Here is a 14936-nt window from a genome sequence, read left to right as displayed (position 1 = left end):
ATGCACACACTCAGGCGTGCAAACTTGTACATGTGCACACAAGTACTCATGCCTATAGGCACAAACATGCTTGTACACACATGCACAAAGACATGCTTGAGCACACACACATGAGCCTGGACACTCGGGCATAAACATATACACGTATAGCACACACAGGCACACATATACACACACAGGTGCACACGGACACATGTACAAACGGACAGGCACACTCAGATGCTCCTCCTCTTGCCGCTTCTCAGTGAAGACCGCTGGCATCTGCCCGGCCACTCGCCCAAGCTGGAGGCCAGGCCATCCCCTGTGACATCTTCCCCATAGTCCATCGGTCCAGCTGCGGGGACACCTCCTTCCTGTGCTCTCCCCATCCAGGTGATCTGCCCAGTGGTCAGGGGGACATGCCGAGAGAAGCCCAGCTCAGCCCTGGGTCCTTTGGGTACTGCCTCTGGTCCTGGGGCCAGGCACTTGGGCACCTCCTGTGAACTCTCCTGGGCTGGCACAGTCTCTCCTGAGTGGGTCTCCCTTGAGCCATGGGCCAGATGTCTGCAGGGCCTGGTGGGAGGCCCATTGTTGGGGGAGCAGCAGCCTGAGGTTGTGCCTGGGTATGGCCCCCAGTTCCTGCCCACCGGGGGCTGCTCTTGTGGACACCTGCAGGCCCTCTGCAGTCGTTTGCTGAGGCCTGGTTGGAGGGTGTCGGGCTGGCATGATGGGTGGGGGCCACGAGGATTTGTGGCATTGTGCGGGGGGGTGGGCAGGGAGAGGGGCATGGGCCATGCAGGGGTGGGAGCTGATGGCCTTGGCTTTCTACCTGCTCTGCCCTGTGCCCCTCCCAGGGCAGGGCCAAGGCAGGGCCGCACCAGCACTGTGGTTCTCAAACCCACGTTACTGGGGCAGCCCTCGGGCTCACAGAGCCTTCCCCCAAGCCTGGTGTGTGGAGAGGCGCACGTCAGAGTTTCCAGGTGATACTGGGGTGCAAGGAAGTGACCCACACCCTGACTCCCCTTGGAATCCCAGGGCTGCAAGGAACCCTGCTAGAGAACCCCACAAGGGGCCCTTCTAGGCTGTCTTCTGGCCCCAAGAGTCTGCAGAAGCCACACCCCAGAGTCGCAGGTTCCCATGGGTGCAACCGCTTGAGGTGACCCGTGGTTTGCCCCAGAGCTGCCTCTTGATCCCTCCCCACCCGCACCCGTTCCTCCCTGCTGTCCCAGCCAGAGATGCTCCCTCCCCCTCTATACCTCCTCCAGTCCCAGCTTCCTCCTGGACTGAGTCTCCCCTCTGCGTCCTGGGCACCCTCTTACCCAGCCCCCTGGTCAGGAGGGCTCTGCTCGGCCTGCAGACCCCAGGACAGTGGCAGGGTCCAGTGAGGACCCTGCTGAGGGCCGTGCCCAGCTGTGCCGAGAGCGCGAGCACCGAGCAGACAGAACTCCGTCCCAGTCAGGACCTGGGCACCCCTCCCCGGGGGCCCCCGAGACTCAGTGCCTGCCCCGGCTTGACCTGGGGTGGCCTTACCAGGCCCATGGCTTCCGCAAAAGTATGGAGGAGGCAGTCGCACCCCACTCCCCACCCACACTTGAGGGACCATGTGGATTCCAGGCTGCACGCCGCCCCCACCCATTAGCAGACAGGGTGCCATGGACCCTGAGAGGCCACTCTGTGGAGTGGGTAGGTGCCCGACCTGGCAGCCTCGTGTTGCCCACATCCCTGCCCTCTACCGAGTGTGCCTCCAGGCTGGCGCCCTGAGGGGCTCTCCCTGGGTTGGGGAGATGGCCCAGGGCGGTTTCCCCAGAGCTTCCCAAGGGACCCTGCTGAGAGCTGTGCGTTGTAGATGTAGTTTTCCTTATTCTCGGGCCTGAACTTTTGCACTGGAATCCATGAGGGTGAGGCCCAGCCATAGCCTCCCACACCACCCCGAGTGCCCACAGCTCCCTCTCCCCGGCCACTTCCTGCCTGTCTCTTGCCGAACTTCCCCGGGCCCAAGTCCTGCCTTCTGCTGAGAGCAGTGAGGCTCTCACCCAGTCCACCCAGAAGACAAAGCCGAGGCAGGGGCCAGGGGCTTGCCTGAGGCTCCTCGGCCTCCACCTGCCTGCGCTGCCCACAAGGCCCGGGCAGGAAGGGCGCTGGGAGGGGACTGCAGAGCACTGAGCAGTCTAGTGTCGTCAGCCAGCTGGGTCTGGTCAGCAGGAGGGGCAGGTGCCCATGGGTGGGCAGCAGAGGGCAGGCGCCAGACAAGGGGTGTGGGGATCTGTGGGGGTGTGCCTGGGTGGGGGCGGTGGTCTGGCCATGGGGGACCCTCCTACGCCCACCAGCTCAGCCACTGGGTGGGACGGACCCCCTGGCCAGGGCCCCCGAAGACTGCATGGTGGCCGAGGCCCCGTGGTGAGGTGGGCCAGGCCGGGCCAGGGACACCCCAACTTCTGCACAGGTGGGAAGGGCAGTCCCCCCCAGAACCCTCTCCCGGAGGGCCAGGCAGGGGGCCCCGCAGGGAGCCGGGTGTGGCCACAGTACATCCACGGGGCCAAGGCCAGCAGAGCCGAGGGGGAACCCGGCTCAGAGCCCCTGCCAGCAGGCCCTGGGGCTGGCACTCCCTGACTGACCGGGGCGGGGTGAGGGGCTGGGGGCTCAGAGACCGGGACTCACCACCCCAAACCCTGCCGTAGGGCAAGGCTCAGAGGGGCGGGACAGCCGGGAAGCCGAGGGGTGGCCTCTCTCTTCCACTCTCCCTGGCCACCTCTCCTCCTTTCTGGTCATGTTTGTCAAATCTTCCCGGAAGGACGGGGCGGGCCCAGGGGGAGGTGAGAGAGGAAGGAGACAGGAGATGAGCCAGGAGGGAGCTCCAGAGTCCAGGAGAGCCAGGCCTCCCGACGGGGTGAGCGTGGGACAGAGCCGACTGGCCGACGTGTCCCCCAGGTGGCAAGTGGGCAGGCAGGGAGGGCGGCCAGGGCCCATGGGGAGCCTGCCCGGCGTCTGAGCAGATGGGCACGGCTGAGAGGCCCATTCCTCCCCACTGGGCCCCTGTTGGGGGCAGAGGCCATCCCCCCTTGGCCGGACCCCTCCCCCTGCAGGTGGACACACAGGTGGGCAGAGCAGGTGCCTGGGAGCAGCACCTGGCCGGTGCCTGCTGCCCACAGCCGGGATCTCAGAGGGGCCAGGCGGGAAGATGCCTGTCCCTGGAGTTCATGCCCTCCCCCCTGCTCTTTCTCTTTCAGAGTCACTGGTGGCCGCAGACGGGCGCCTGGGCCTCCGGCCCTCGTAGCCCTTGCTGCCCGCTCCTTCGTCTGAAGCCCTCTCCGCCCCCTGGCCCCCGCCCGCCGCCGGACCCTGGCATGTCCAGGCCTGGCCCGCGCCTGCCTGCCCAGCCCGCGGAACCCCGGAGGCCCCGCGAGCTAGGATGAGGGTCGCGCCCGCCGCCCCGGGCCCCCTCTGGGCGCTGGCGCCGCTCCTGCTGCTGCTGCTGCTGCTGGGGCCACGGGAGCGCGGGGCTGTCGGGGCGGACGCCGGGCCCGGGGCCGAGCCGTGCGCCACGCTGGTGCAGGGCAAGTTCTTCGGGTACTTCTCAGCGGCCGCCGTGTTCCCCGCCAACGCCTCCCGCTGCTCCTGGACGCTGCGCAACCCCGACCCGCGGCGCTACACGCTGTACCTGAAGGTGGCCAAGGCGCCCCAGCCCTGCAGCGGCCCCGGCCGCGTCCGCACCTACCAGTTCGACTCGTTCCTGGAGTCCACGCGCACCTACCTGGGCGTGGAGAGCTTCGATGAGGTGCTGCGGCTCTGCGACCCCTCGGCGCCCCTGGCCTTCCTGCAGGCTGGCAAGCAGTTCCTGCAGATGCAGCGCCAGCAGCCGGCCTGGGAGGGTGAGGCCAGCCCCACCGCCGACTTCTCCGTGGAGTACCTGGTTGTGGGCAATCGCAGCCCCAGCCGCGCGGCCTGCCAGATGCTGTGCCGCTGGCTGGACGCCTGTCTGGCCGGCAGCCGCAGCTCGCACCCCTGCGGCATCATGCAGACCCCCTGCGCCTGCCTGGCCGGGGACGCCGGCCACCCGGGTCCCGGGCCCCCAGGCCCCCACGGGGATGTCTGCCTGAGGGACGGCGGGGACGGCGGCCCCGAGAACTGCCTCACCAGCCTGACCCAGGACCGGGGTGGGGATGGCGCTGCAGGTGAGTTGACCGATAGGGGCAGGGTGGAGGGGTCAGTTGGGACCCGGGGGGGTGGCAGAAATTCTGCCCTGACCGGTGACCCTGCCTGGCACTACCAGGGAAGCAGGTGGGCAGAGAGGGAGGCTGGGTCTGGCCTGGTGTGTACTGAATAAATGAATGGGTGAATGAATGAATGAATGAATGACGGGGTCTGAACCCCGTCCTGCCTGCACAGTTCCGGGTGGCCCTCCTCCAGCAGGCGGGCCTGTGGAATTCTTGGTCCGGGGGCGGGCCCTCCATTTTCTCAGGCAACACAACTCTAGAAGCCAGGAAGGTGGCTGTCTCTGGGGAGCTGGGGTCTGCGGGGGCCGCTGGGGGGTGGAAGACTGCACAGAGGGAAAAGAGCAAAGAGTGGGATGTTTGGAGATGTCGGGAGATGGAATTTGGGCGCGAGGATGTCTGGGCAGACGTTGTTAATTATTTGGCAGCTGGTCTCTGAGCCTGGGACCCATGCAGGTGGGTAGGGTGCTGGGGATGCAGCCGTGACAAACCCATGACAAAGCTCTGCTGAGAAGGCGCGGATTTTCCCAGGGGGGATGGAGGACAGACGATCAGGAGATGAGCAGGGGCCTGGGGCGCCAGCAGGGGCAGGGAGGCTGTGTCCTATGCCCACCTGGCCGAGGGGGCTCAGTCCCGGGAGCGGTGCAGGTGGTCAGTTTTGCCCCCATGTGGAAGAACAAAAGGATTTGCTGATCCATGACAAGGGATGGGGGTGGGGGGCCGGAGGGGCCCAGAGAAGCCCTGGTTTGGGCTCGGGCACCAGTGGCTGGGGCTTCCACGGGCACTGCTGAGTTTGAGGTACCTCTGTCCCCATGCAGACCTCAGGTGGGTGGCTGGTGGCGGGGGAGGTGAGCCGGGCTTGGGGCCGCGTGCCGAGAAGCCGGCAGGGGTCGGAGCCTCCCCTGTGCCCACGAGGCCCAGGAAGGGAAGCCAGGCACCCTGCAGCACTGCTCCACCCCTACACGGGGCTCCCAGGGCTGCGGTTCCCAGGTCAGGCACCTATCAGGGCCAGGGCAGGGGAAGATGGGCTGAGCCCTGTGCGCCTGCCCAGACGGAGGTGAGCCCCTGGAGGGAGAGGGCGGCGGTCCTGGGCATCAACTGAAAACCCCGCATCAGGACAGAAGGGGCCGTCGCTGCGTCAGGGACTGCGGAGCGTCTGGGTAAGGGGAGCACTTGGGCTGGACACTGCGAGGTCGCTGTGACCTTGGCAAGCGGCTTCTGCAGCCGGTGGGGACGAAGTGGGTGTGTTGGAGGTCAAGAGGAGAGGAAGACTGGTGGGGGGAGCCTTCAAGGAGCAGTGAAATGGGTCTGGAGAGTGGGCAGGGGCGGACACCAGGGGGAGGGGGATTATGGGGCCGACCTGGCCGAACTGGCTGTGTGCGTCCCTCCCCCACCTCCACCCCCGACCACAGGGCGGGTGACCCCAGCCCACTGCATCTCAGTTTCTTTGTTTGCAAACTGCAGCCCCCGTTACCAGGGGCGGGGCTACGTTGGCTTGGATCGCAGAGCCTGCCCCTGGCCCAACTGTGCCCGCACACCGAGTGGGCTTCACGGGCGTCCTGGGGGGTGAGCAGGTGGGAGGGGGGAATATTGTCCAAAGCAGCTGGAGCACTGGCCCGGCCTGGCTTGGAAATGGAGCCAATCAGTGGCCTGGCCAGAGGGGCTGGCAGAGGGGCCGGGGGAGCTTCCTCCTGCCCGGGGCAGGAGTGAAGGCCAGTGTGGATGTTAGGCAGGAGAGGGTCCTGCCCTGAGTGGGCACCACGGCCCCAGACCTGGGTTCAGATCTGGGAACCTGTGTCCTGACCCAGCCGTGCCCCTCCACTCAGCAGGCAGACCTCCTCTTCTTCCCGGGACTGCCCTGTGAAAGGAGGGAGGGCTGGGTGGCAGTGGCTTCTGCTCATGATGAAATACCAGCATCTTCATTGATTGCTGGGCAGGGAACTCTGGAAGGCTTAGGAGAGCCAAATGGACAGAGTGGAGGAAGGTGTGTTTGGTGATTGGGCTTGGGCGATTTGGGGCGTGAGGGGAGACTCTGAGAAAGGGAATGTTTGGAGGTGCTCAGAAGGAGGTGAGAGGGTATGTGTGTGCAAATGTGTGTACATGTGTGTGGGTGTTCGTGCGGGTGTCTGTGTGCACTTTTGCAGTGTATGTGTTTATATGTGCATGCAAGTCGGTGCAGACATGGATACGGTGTGTGTACACGTGTTCACACATGATGTGTTCATATAAGCACATGCACGCTGTGTGTAGGTGTATACACACTATATATGTGTGCCTGTGTGGGTGTGTGCACATGCTTGGGTGTGTGCATGTATGGTATGGATATGTGAGTGTGTGTATGTGACTGCATGTGTATGCATGATGGGTGCATGTGAGTGGGTGGGGTTTGCTCTGGGATATACTATAGGCGTGTGTGCATGTGTGGTTGTGTGGGCATGTATGGGCATGCGCAGTGCATGCACACATGTTTGTGTATGTGTGTGTGCATAGGAGTGTATGGCTTGTGCGTGTGAGCGGGTGTATGTGTATGCACATGTACATGGTGTGTGTTGTGTGTGTGTGTGCCTGTGAACAGTGTGTACATGTCTGTGTATGCATTGAGGCTTCACTCACAAAGAGCCCAGCCCAGGGGTTTTGACAAAGCGTTAGCCAGGTGACAGGGGCTGGAGGTCTTGTAGGAAGACAGTCTGGAGAGCTGGCAGGCTGGGGTAGCAGGGGATACGGAGTGGGGAGCCGTCGGCCCTGTGCGAAGTGGGCCGGATGTGGTCTCTGAGGCCCAGGTGGAGAGCTGTGGGTGCCCACCCTGGGGCTAGGCCCCGGACTGAGAAGCCCCGATGCCCTGAATCTTCGGAGTCAAAATCATCTCTGGTAACAGCAGCCAGTGGAGTGTTTGCTCTGCGTAGAGCAGCTACTTAGTAGCCAACTTGCTCTCATGGCGGCCTGGCGGACAGGTCCCCGCAGAGCCCTCCTGCTTCAGGGCTTGGGCAGGCTGTTCCCTCTGCTGCAGATCCCTGCAGGCTTCCTACCTCAAGGCCCTGCTCAGGGGTCACCTTCCTGGGAACAGCCACCCTGATCACACTATTTAAAATGGCAACACCCCCAGCCCCAGCTCTCCACGTCCTTCTCTTGTCTGCCTTTCCCTTTCCCCCACGTGTGTCACTTTGGATCACACTCTCTAATTCCCTCTTTGCTCTGTCTGCATCTTATTGTCTGTCTGTTCCTGCTGGGAAACCATGGCCCCCAGAGCAGGGGCATTTGCCTGATTGACTGACATACTCTCCAGCAAGCACCCAGCAGGCACTCAGTAAGTGGTTGTCGAGTGAAATGAGGCACAGAGATGTTAAGGCACACAGTTGGGGTCACACAGCTTATAAGTGGCCAGCTGACAGCAGAACCAGCTTTTAGCCACCTGGTGATGCCACCCGGCCTGTCTCCTGAAATGAGAACTAGTGTGACTATGCACACGTGTGAGTGTGTATCAGGGGATGGGGTAGCACAAGGACCAGAGAGGTCAAGCAATTATTCCAAAGCCACCCAGCTGAGTTGGGTCAGGCATTAGACCGGACTCTCCCTGCAGAGCTCTCCGCCCAGGTTGCTGTGCCCTCCTTGCAGGCCGGAGAAGGCTGCAGCCGGTGCGTCCCTCCGTCCCCGCCCCAAGCAGGCAGCGAGAGGCGGCCAAGGCAAGCCTGTGGCCCACTTTCAGTCCCTGCCCCCCCCACCCCCCATGGCCTGTCCAAATGCCACACGGCCACGTCATGTGCCAGATGCAGCAAACCCTCCTTGGGCCAGGACAACGGCTCCTGTCCCCGCCCAGCTGGGGCTTCCAATCCCCACTCCCCGCCTTATCTCCATGCTGTCTCCCATGTCTCCGCCTCTCTCCCATCACCTCTCCCTGGGTTCTTCTGCCTCTAGTGAGATGGGGCCATTGCTCGCAAGGCTTATTTTAAATATTCATGTTTTAATTAAAGGATTTTATTACAGAAGCGACATGTGAGATGAAAAAGCAGCTTCCTAGGGGCTGAGAATGAGGGGGTGTGTCCTCATGTTTGTGTGACCCTTTATGTGTCCCCTTGTGTGTCCCTGTAGTGTGCCCGTGTGTATCCCACGTGTGTATATGTGTGTGCCCATGTATCCCTGTGTTTGTCTCCGTGTTTATGTGCCCCTGTGTTTGACCCTGTGTCCCTGTGTATCTCACATGTTGTGTACATATGACCCTCTGTGTCCCTATGTGTGTGCCTTTGTGTCCCTGTGTGTGTGCCCGTATTTGTGTCCATGCATCACCCTGTGTGTCCTTATGTATGTGTGTCCCTGTGCTTGTGTCCCTATCTTTGTGTGTCCATGTTTGTATGTCCCTCTGTGTGTGTGATCCATGTTTGTATGTCCCTCTGTGTGTGTGATCCATGTTTGTATGTCCCTCTGTGTGTGTGATCCATGTTTGTGTGTGCCAGTGTATACACATACACTGGTGGGGGGGGCTGGGTTGACGTGGGGGGCGTGGCTCCTGGCGGGCATCGAAGTGCTGCTCCTGGCTGAGCTGTGACTCCCCCTGAGGCTTCACACCGCCTGGACTGACTCCCTGCCCCTGCCTGGGGCTGTCACCATGCAGCCTGAGCTGGACATTCCTGCAGTCCCAGTGTCCAGCACTGCTGAGGGACAGGCCCACCATGGGGCCTTCTGCAGACAGCTAGAAATCGGCTCGGTCCTGGCCCCAGGAGCCCCAGGACTCAGCTTCCTCTTAAGGAAAAAGTGTCCGGAGCCCCTCTCTGGGGTCATCGGGGCATGGAGGGGGCAGAGTGGGGGGCCTTGGAAAATGTAGGGAGGAGCAGGACATTCCAGGGCCGTGAGAGGCAGGGTGGAGGGATGGTGAGGTTGTCCAGAAAAGACTCTGCGGTGGGCAGCAGGGGAGGTAGGAGGGGAGTGAGGAGGGGTCAGGGCCCCAATGGCCAGGGACTTGGGGCTTGTCCTCTCGACTGGAGGAGCTGCTCTGTTTGCACAGGGGCAATTTAGAAGAATCTAGAAAGCATACAGGCCTTCAGTCTCCATCGTAGACAATGCCCATTCGGGATGGAAGTAGAAGGATGTCTGCCCTAAAGTTATGTACATGCCCGTGCTGCCATCCTCCAGGCCTCGCCCACGTGCCTGGCCCTGTGCCAACAGCTGCACCTGCCTCCCTGTGGCCCCCTGTCCTGGTGTATGTTGGGGTCACACTGTGTAAGGCTTCTGGGCCTGGGCTTGTGGACATGACTCTGTTCTTAGGACAGGGCATCCGTCTCTGGCCAAGGAAAGCAAGTGGCGAGAAGGCCCAGACTCGAACCTCAGTTTCCCCTCTGTAGAATGGGCACACCCGCTGGTGAGGCCTGGGGTGTCTGGCCTGCCCATGCCTGTCCTCTCCGTCCTTGTGTGGGCAGCAGCCACTGGGCGGCTTTCTTGGCTCTACCAGGGTGGGCGGGGACTGCAGGCCAAGGCGTGGGCACGTTCGTACGTTGTGCGGTGGGCTGTGGTGCGGGGGTCTCCAGCAGAAGGACTGGATGCTCCAGGACCAGCCTTAGCATGGTGAGGGGCGAGGGCCGAGGGGCAGGGGCTGGCCTCCCTGGGACCTGAGATGCTGATCCACCACTGGGGTGGGGGGGGGGGGGGGCGCCCATCCTGCTGGACTCAGGAGCCCTCTGCTGGAAGCGCCAGGAAGTACACAGCTGCCTCCTCCGAAGGGGGTTTGGGAAGGCCCTGCCAGCAGGAGCGACTCCCCCAGAGGGTCTGGAAGAGCCCACCAGCGCCCCCCAACCCAGCCGCCCTGGGTACACTAAGGGGCCGGGGCGCTGGAATGGTCAGGCCGGCCGACCAGGCGCCCCCTCATCCAGCACCCTCTCTCCTGGGTGGCCTGGCTGCCCTGCGGGGCCGTTAATTGGCTCCATTCATCCCCTTAATTAGATGGAAATGAGGCTGCTAGACAGAGCAGGCATTGAGAGGGGGGAAGAATGGCGACTTCTTTCCGGACTGGAGGGGCTGTCCACCCCCAGTCCCGCCCACTCCTCCGATGCCCCCGCAGGGCTCACCCAGCACAGGCGTCCTGCGGCCATGCGGCCACCCAGCCCAGGGCCGCAGGAGCAGCCTCTGCGCCTCCCCATACCGGCCTGAGTCCTTCCCTGGCAATTCCCCCCCACCCTTGTCAGTTAGGCATTCACTTGACAAACATTTCTCAAGCACCATCCATATGTGGGGACACACACTAAAAATAAAAACGATAATAAAAATAACAGATATTCTCTGAGTCATTCCCCTAGTGTTCGTCAGTGTGGGCAAGGTCAAGAAGCAGTCTGTGGCTGGGATCAGGGCTCGGTATACAATGAGGATTAGGGATCAGGCTGTGCCAGGATCAGAGGTCAGCCCGGGATGGGGATCATGGCTCAGTATACGAACTGAGCCATGGTTCATATGACCAAGGTCAAGTTCAGTTTTTTGACCCGGGTCAGGGGTTAGCCTGGGGACTTTTCTGAGCCAGTGGCCCCAGCCCTGGCCTCCCCACCCTGCTGTGCCCCCTCTGCCTGGCCCCTCCCCCCACCGCCTCCTCACCACCTGGGTCACCAAGGTAACCAGCCCTGAAATGGTGGGTGTTTGGCAGCTGCGGCCTAACCTGAGTCTCTCCTGAAAGGCTGCCTCGCTGCAGTGGTTTCCATGGGAACCGAGTGGCATCCTCCGATTAGCCTGGCTCGGACACCCTTTCTCCCACCCACTGCCAGCTCTCCACGTCACTCAGGCCCCCGTGTGGGGGCTGGGCTGCGCAGGCCGGCCGTGCCCCCCAGGCTCTCGTCCCACGGCCCATGCTCTGCCTCCCTGGCCCTCTGTGTCCGTTTGTCCCAGCAACACGTGATCGAACGACACATGCAGGTGAGATGGCTGAGGCCCTGGCGACGTGTGGGGCACCGTGGGTCCTGGCAGCTGTCCTCCCTCTACGCGGGGAAGGGGGTCTCCGGGGCCCAGCCCTGATGCCAGCAACAGGCAGACAACTCAACCCCCCGTACCGCCTCTGTCAGATGGGCTGGGTGAGGGGCTGGCGGGAGGAAAGGATGTGGGGGTGGCCTCAGCCGGGCCAACTGTCGCTATCCTGGGACCCGAGGGCCGGCCCCCCTGTTCTGTAGGCAGAGGGGGCACTGCCCGGGGCCCAGCTTGCTCTCCCCTGGGCAGGTGGGAGGGGCCAGTGTCCATCCTTCAGGTGTACCCCTCTCCGCCCCCACCTCTCCAGGATCCTTACTTGGCATTTGTAATTTAAATTCAAATGGCATTTGTGTAGCATCAGATTTATAGCTCTCGCTGGCATCTGCGACCCCTGGCGCCTGTACCCCCTCTTCCGACATTGGGACCTCAGAGCCTCTCCTTGTTGGGCTGTGAGGGTCTCCCCTCTCCGACCCTCAGTTTCCTCCAATGTGAAGTGCAACAAGGGGTGGCCAGGAGGGGCCTGGTGTCCAGGGCATGTCTCCCTGCGGACAGACTGGGATTCAGGGTGCCTGTGCCCAGAGATGCCTGGCACAGAGCAGGGCCTGGGGGGGCAGGGGGCTCAAGAAGCCTTTCCTCCCCCCCTCACCCGGCCTTAGGAAGGGAAGCAGGTGAGCACATTTGCATTTAAATGGAGAGTCCAGAATTACTTCTTCTGTTGCCACCTTCAGCCCCTAGATGAAAGCGTCTAACACGAGAGGGCCCTGGTTTCCTTGGAGGGCGTGGGGTCTGGTCCAGCGCAGTTCCTGCTAGAGAGGACAGGGAGGTTGGGCTGCTGTGTGACCTTGGCCAAGGTGCTTTGCCTCTCTGGGCCCAGGCAGAGGTGGGACTGGATCAGATGGGTGGGCTCTGAGCGGCCCGGTGGTACATTGGCCAGGGAAGGGGGAGAAGAAGTTTCTTCCAGAACAGGCCTAAGGGCCTGGAAGTCTCCTTCCCATCCTGTCCATCCCAGCAGGAGAACGAAGGGCCACTCCTCCCTCTTTGGCAAAGCCTGGTTCCCTCACTTGCTTTCCATGCGTTTGCCCCTGGCGCCCCCTGCCGGCTGCTTCCTAGAACCAGAGCCAGGAGGATGGGGAGGGGTGGCGCATGCCTTCCATGGGCCTGGCCAGGGTTGGCTGGACACCCAGACTCTTGCGAATCAAACTGGGTGCTATGGGCCATCTCCAACCCAAAGACAGTGCCCACTCCCCACTTTTCTGAGTCCTGACTTGCTGGGCCCTGAGGCTCCCCAGCCTGGGAGGGGGACTCTGCCCTTACCCTCATCTTGCAGATGAAGGCGGCAAAGCCAGGGAGTGGGGACTGGACCATCGTGGTGGCAGTGGGAGAGCCTCCGGAGGCCCGGCCACTCGCCTGCACTTTCCTGCCCTCCCTTTTATTCTGCCTACCCTCTGGATTCCCCTCCAGGAAGTGGGGCCTACCCCCACGCCACAGACAACACCGCAGGAGGCACAATATACCCTCCTGATGGCTCTACTGTGACCTGCCCCTGGCCCTGCTCCAGCTGGGGTGGGCAGCCTGGGCTCTTGGGGCCCACAGCAGGCAGCATGGAGCAGCAGTCCAAGCCCCAGGGGATTCTGGGGCAGCCCTTGGCCCTGCCAATAGCTGCATCTGTGCAGTACTTGGCGACAAGGTGCGTGGTGGCTCTGCACAGAAACTGCACGCCCACGGGGTGGCTCGGCCTTGCTGGTCCAACCCGCCATGCTGGGAGCACATGGCCTTGCTGTTCCCAGAGGATGGACAGCATGGCAGAGGCCAGAGCGTCCCTGTACAGGGTACAGGCTGCTGGGTAGGGGTCTCGACTCTGGCCCATCAATCCACCCTGTACCCATCCCCCTGATGGGAGTGGCCCTCCCCAGTTCCTTGCCCTGCAACGGCTACCTAGTACCTTGGGACTGTGCCTGGCCTCCCTTGGGATGGGAGGCAGGGCATTGGCGCCACTACGAGGCTCAGATCCTCCTCCCTGGGTGATGGACACAGTGAGGCAGGGGAGATGGCCTCGGGCTGGGGACAGGAAGACCCAGGAGTGCTGCCAAAACGGGATGACCAGGAGCGGCCTGGCGCCCAGGAAAACGCCACTGTCCTGGGGGCTTCCCCAGCTCTGCCGGGTGTCAGGGTGGTTTGGCCAGGCGGGGCCCTGGGTTTGGGGCGCCACGCTGCCACCTACTGTGCAATCTAAGTCACTTCCCTGTCTGGTGGCCCGGGTGGCAGGGGAGGGGCATATGGCTCAGAGCTGGGGGTGAGGGTGAGGCGCCAGCCTCCTGCTGGGCAGGTGAGGAAACGGGCTCAGAGGGGCAGAGCCTGGCCAGAAGCAGGGCAGAAGGTCCGTGGAGCAGAGCATGGGGGTCCAGGCAGGGCTCCATGGTCTGTACCCCGGAAGTGGGGGCCTTCAGCCCACAGGGCCCCCTCTGCCCTCACCCCCCATCCTGTCCCCAAGACCTCCATAAAAAGCAGCCCAGGAGATTGTGGGAGGTAATCTTTCATTCATTCATTCATTCATTCATTTGCTCGTCAAATGGTGCCCAGGGCTCCTGCTCCATGGATCTTTGTCCCTGTGCAGCCCTGGAGCGGGAGCCACAGAGCACCGTGACCCGAGCCCCTGGAACTGGGAGGGTGCCATGTGCCCCCAAGACTCTCCGCAGCCAGACCCTCCCACAGCAGGGGCACCTACCCCCCCACCTCCAGGTGTCCCTGCAAGGCCCAGTGCAGATTCCCAGCTTGGGCCTTTGCACACATGGGTCCCTCCAGGGACCGTAGATGACGACCTGGTGGCCCTCAGGTCACTCCCTGAGACACGGTTGGGACGGTGCCCCCACTTCCCTGACCACCTTCCCCCTGGGCCCCTGCACCTGGCCGGCCTGACACGGCCCTCAGGTCTCCATCCCGCGCAGGTGGCTGGAAGCTGTGGTCCCTGTGGGGCGAGTGCACGCGGGACTGCGGGGGAGGCCTGCAGACGCGGACCCGCACCTGCCTGCCTGCGCCAGGCCTCGAGGGCGGCGGCTGCGAAGGGGTGCTGGAGGAAGGCCGCCTGTGCAACCGCAAGGCCTGCGGCCGTGAGTGCTGGGCCAGGGCGGGGGCGGGGCTGTGGGGGAGGGACTGGGTGGGGCCAGGGGCGGGGTCACTCGGGGGCGCGGCTGTAGGGGAAGGACCAGGTGGAGGGTGGGGCCAAGTGGAGGGGCGGGGCAGTGGGTGAGGGACTGGAGGGGGGTGGGGCCAGGTGTATGGGGTGGGGCCTGCAGGGCGGGGCTAAGCCGTAAAGGCCTAGGGCTGTGGGCTGGAAGGAGGGGTGGGCAGACAGGATTTCCTTCTCATCTGTGGTTTAGGATTTTGGGAGTGCATGCAGGAGGTTGGCTTTGGGGCATCTTCCTAATCCATCCCAGGATAGGCCCACCGTGCCTTGGAACACGATTCTCTAATAACCTCATGCGCTTTTTTAGCTGTGGGGTAATTTTTATTTATTTGATTCAAAGAAAAGTTAAATCCCGTTTTGAGGAGAGCATTGTTCCTTGTTTCGTTTGCGCCCCCTAAGGAATCTCTCTGGGGAGAAGAGCACACCTCTGGAGCAGGGGCAGGGCCTGGGGCCAGGCCCGGGAGGCGAGGGCTGGCTGCTGGACATTCAGGGTGTGTGCTGTCCTGCCGTGTTGGTGCCTGCAGGCCCTGGAAGACAGGGCAGGGGAAGGGCAGGCGGAGACAGGACAAACAGAACAGGGCCCAAGGGTGGCCTCACCCAGGATTGGAGCCAGACCAGGTGCCCAGGCC

The 14936-nt window shown here is 63.0% G+C and overlaps 1 protein-coding gene across 1 annotated transcript in view; it reads left to right on the top strand.

The window, feature by feature from the left end:
- The first annotated feature begins 3388 nt into the window (after nt 1-3388).
- ADGRB1 (adhesion G protein-coupled receptor B1) overlaps nt 3389-14936 on the top strand; it is a 70182-nt gene continuing 58634 nt past the window's right edge. Inside the window, 2 exon segments of the mRNA XM_077166648.1 lie at nt 3389-4151; nt 14069-14230. Coding sequence (XP_077022763.1) covers nt 3389-4151; nt 14069-14230 — 925 coding nt within the window.

This window comes from Tamandua tetradactyla, chromosome 6, assembly GCF_023851605.1.
Source record: "Tamandua tetradactyla isolate mTamTet1 chromosome 6, mTamTet1.pri, whole genome shotgun sequence".
NCBI classification, from domain to species: domain Eukaryota; kingdom Metazoa; phylum Chordata; class Mammalia; order Pilosa; family Myrmecophagidae; genus Tamandua; species Tamandua tetradactyla.
Note: the sequence above shows the minus strand (reverse complement) of the source record. Positions and strands in the feature narration are given on the sequence as shown.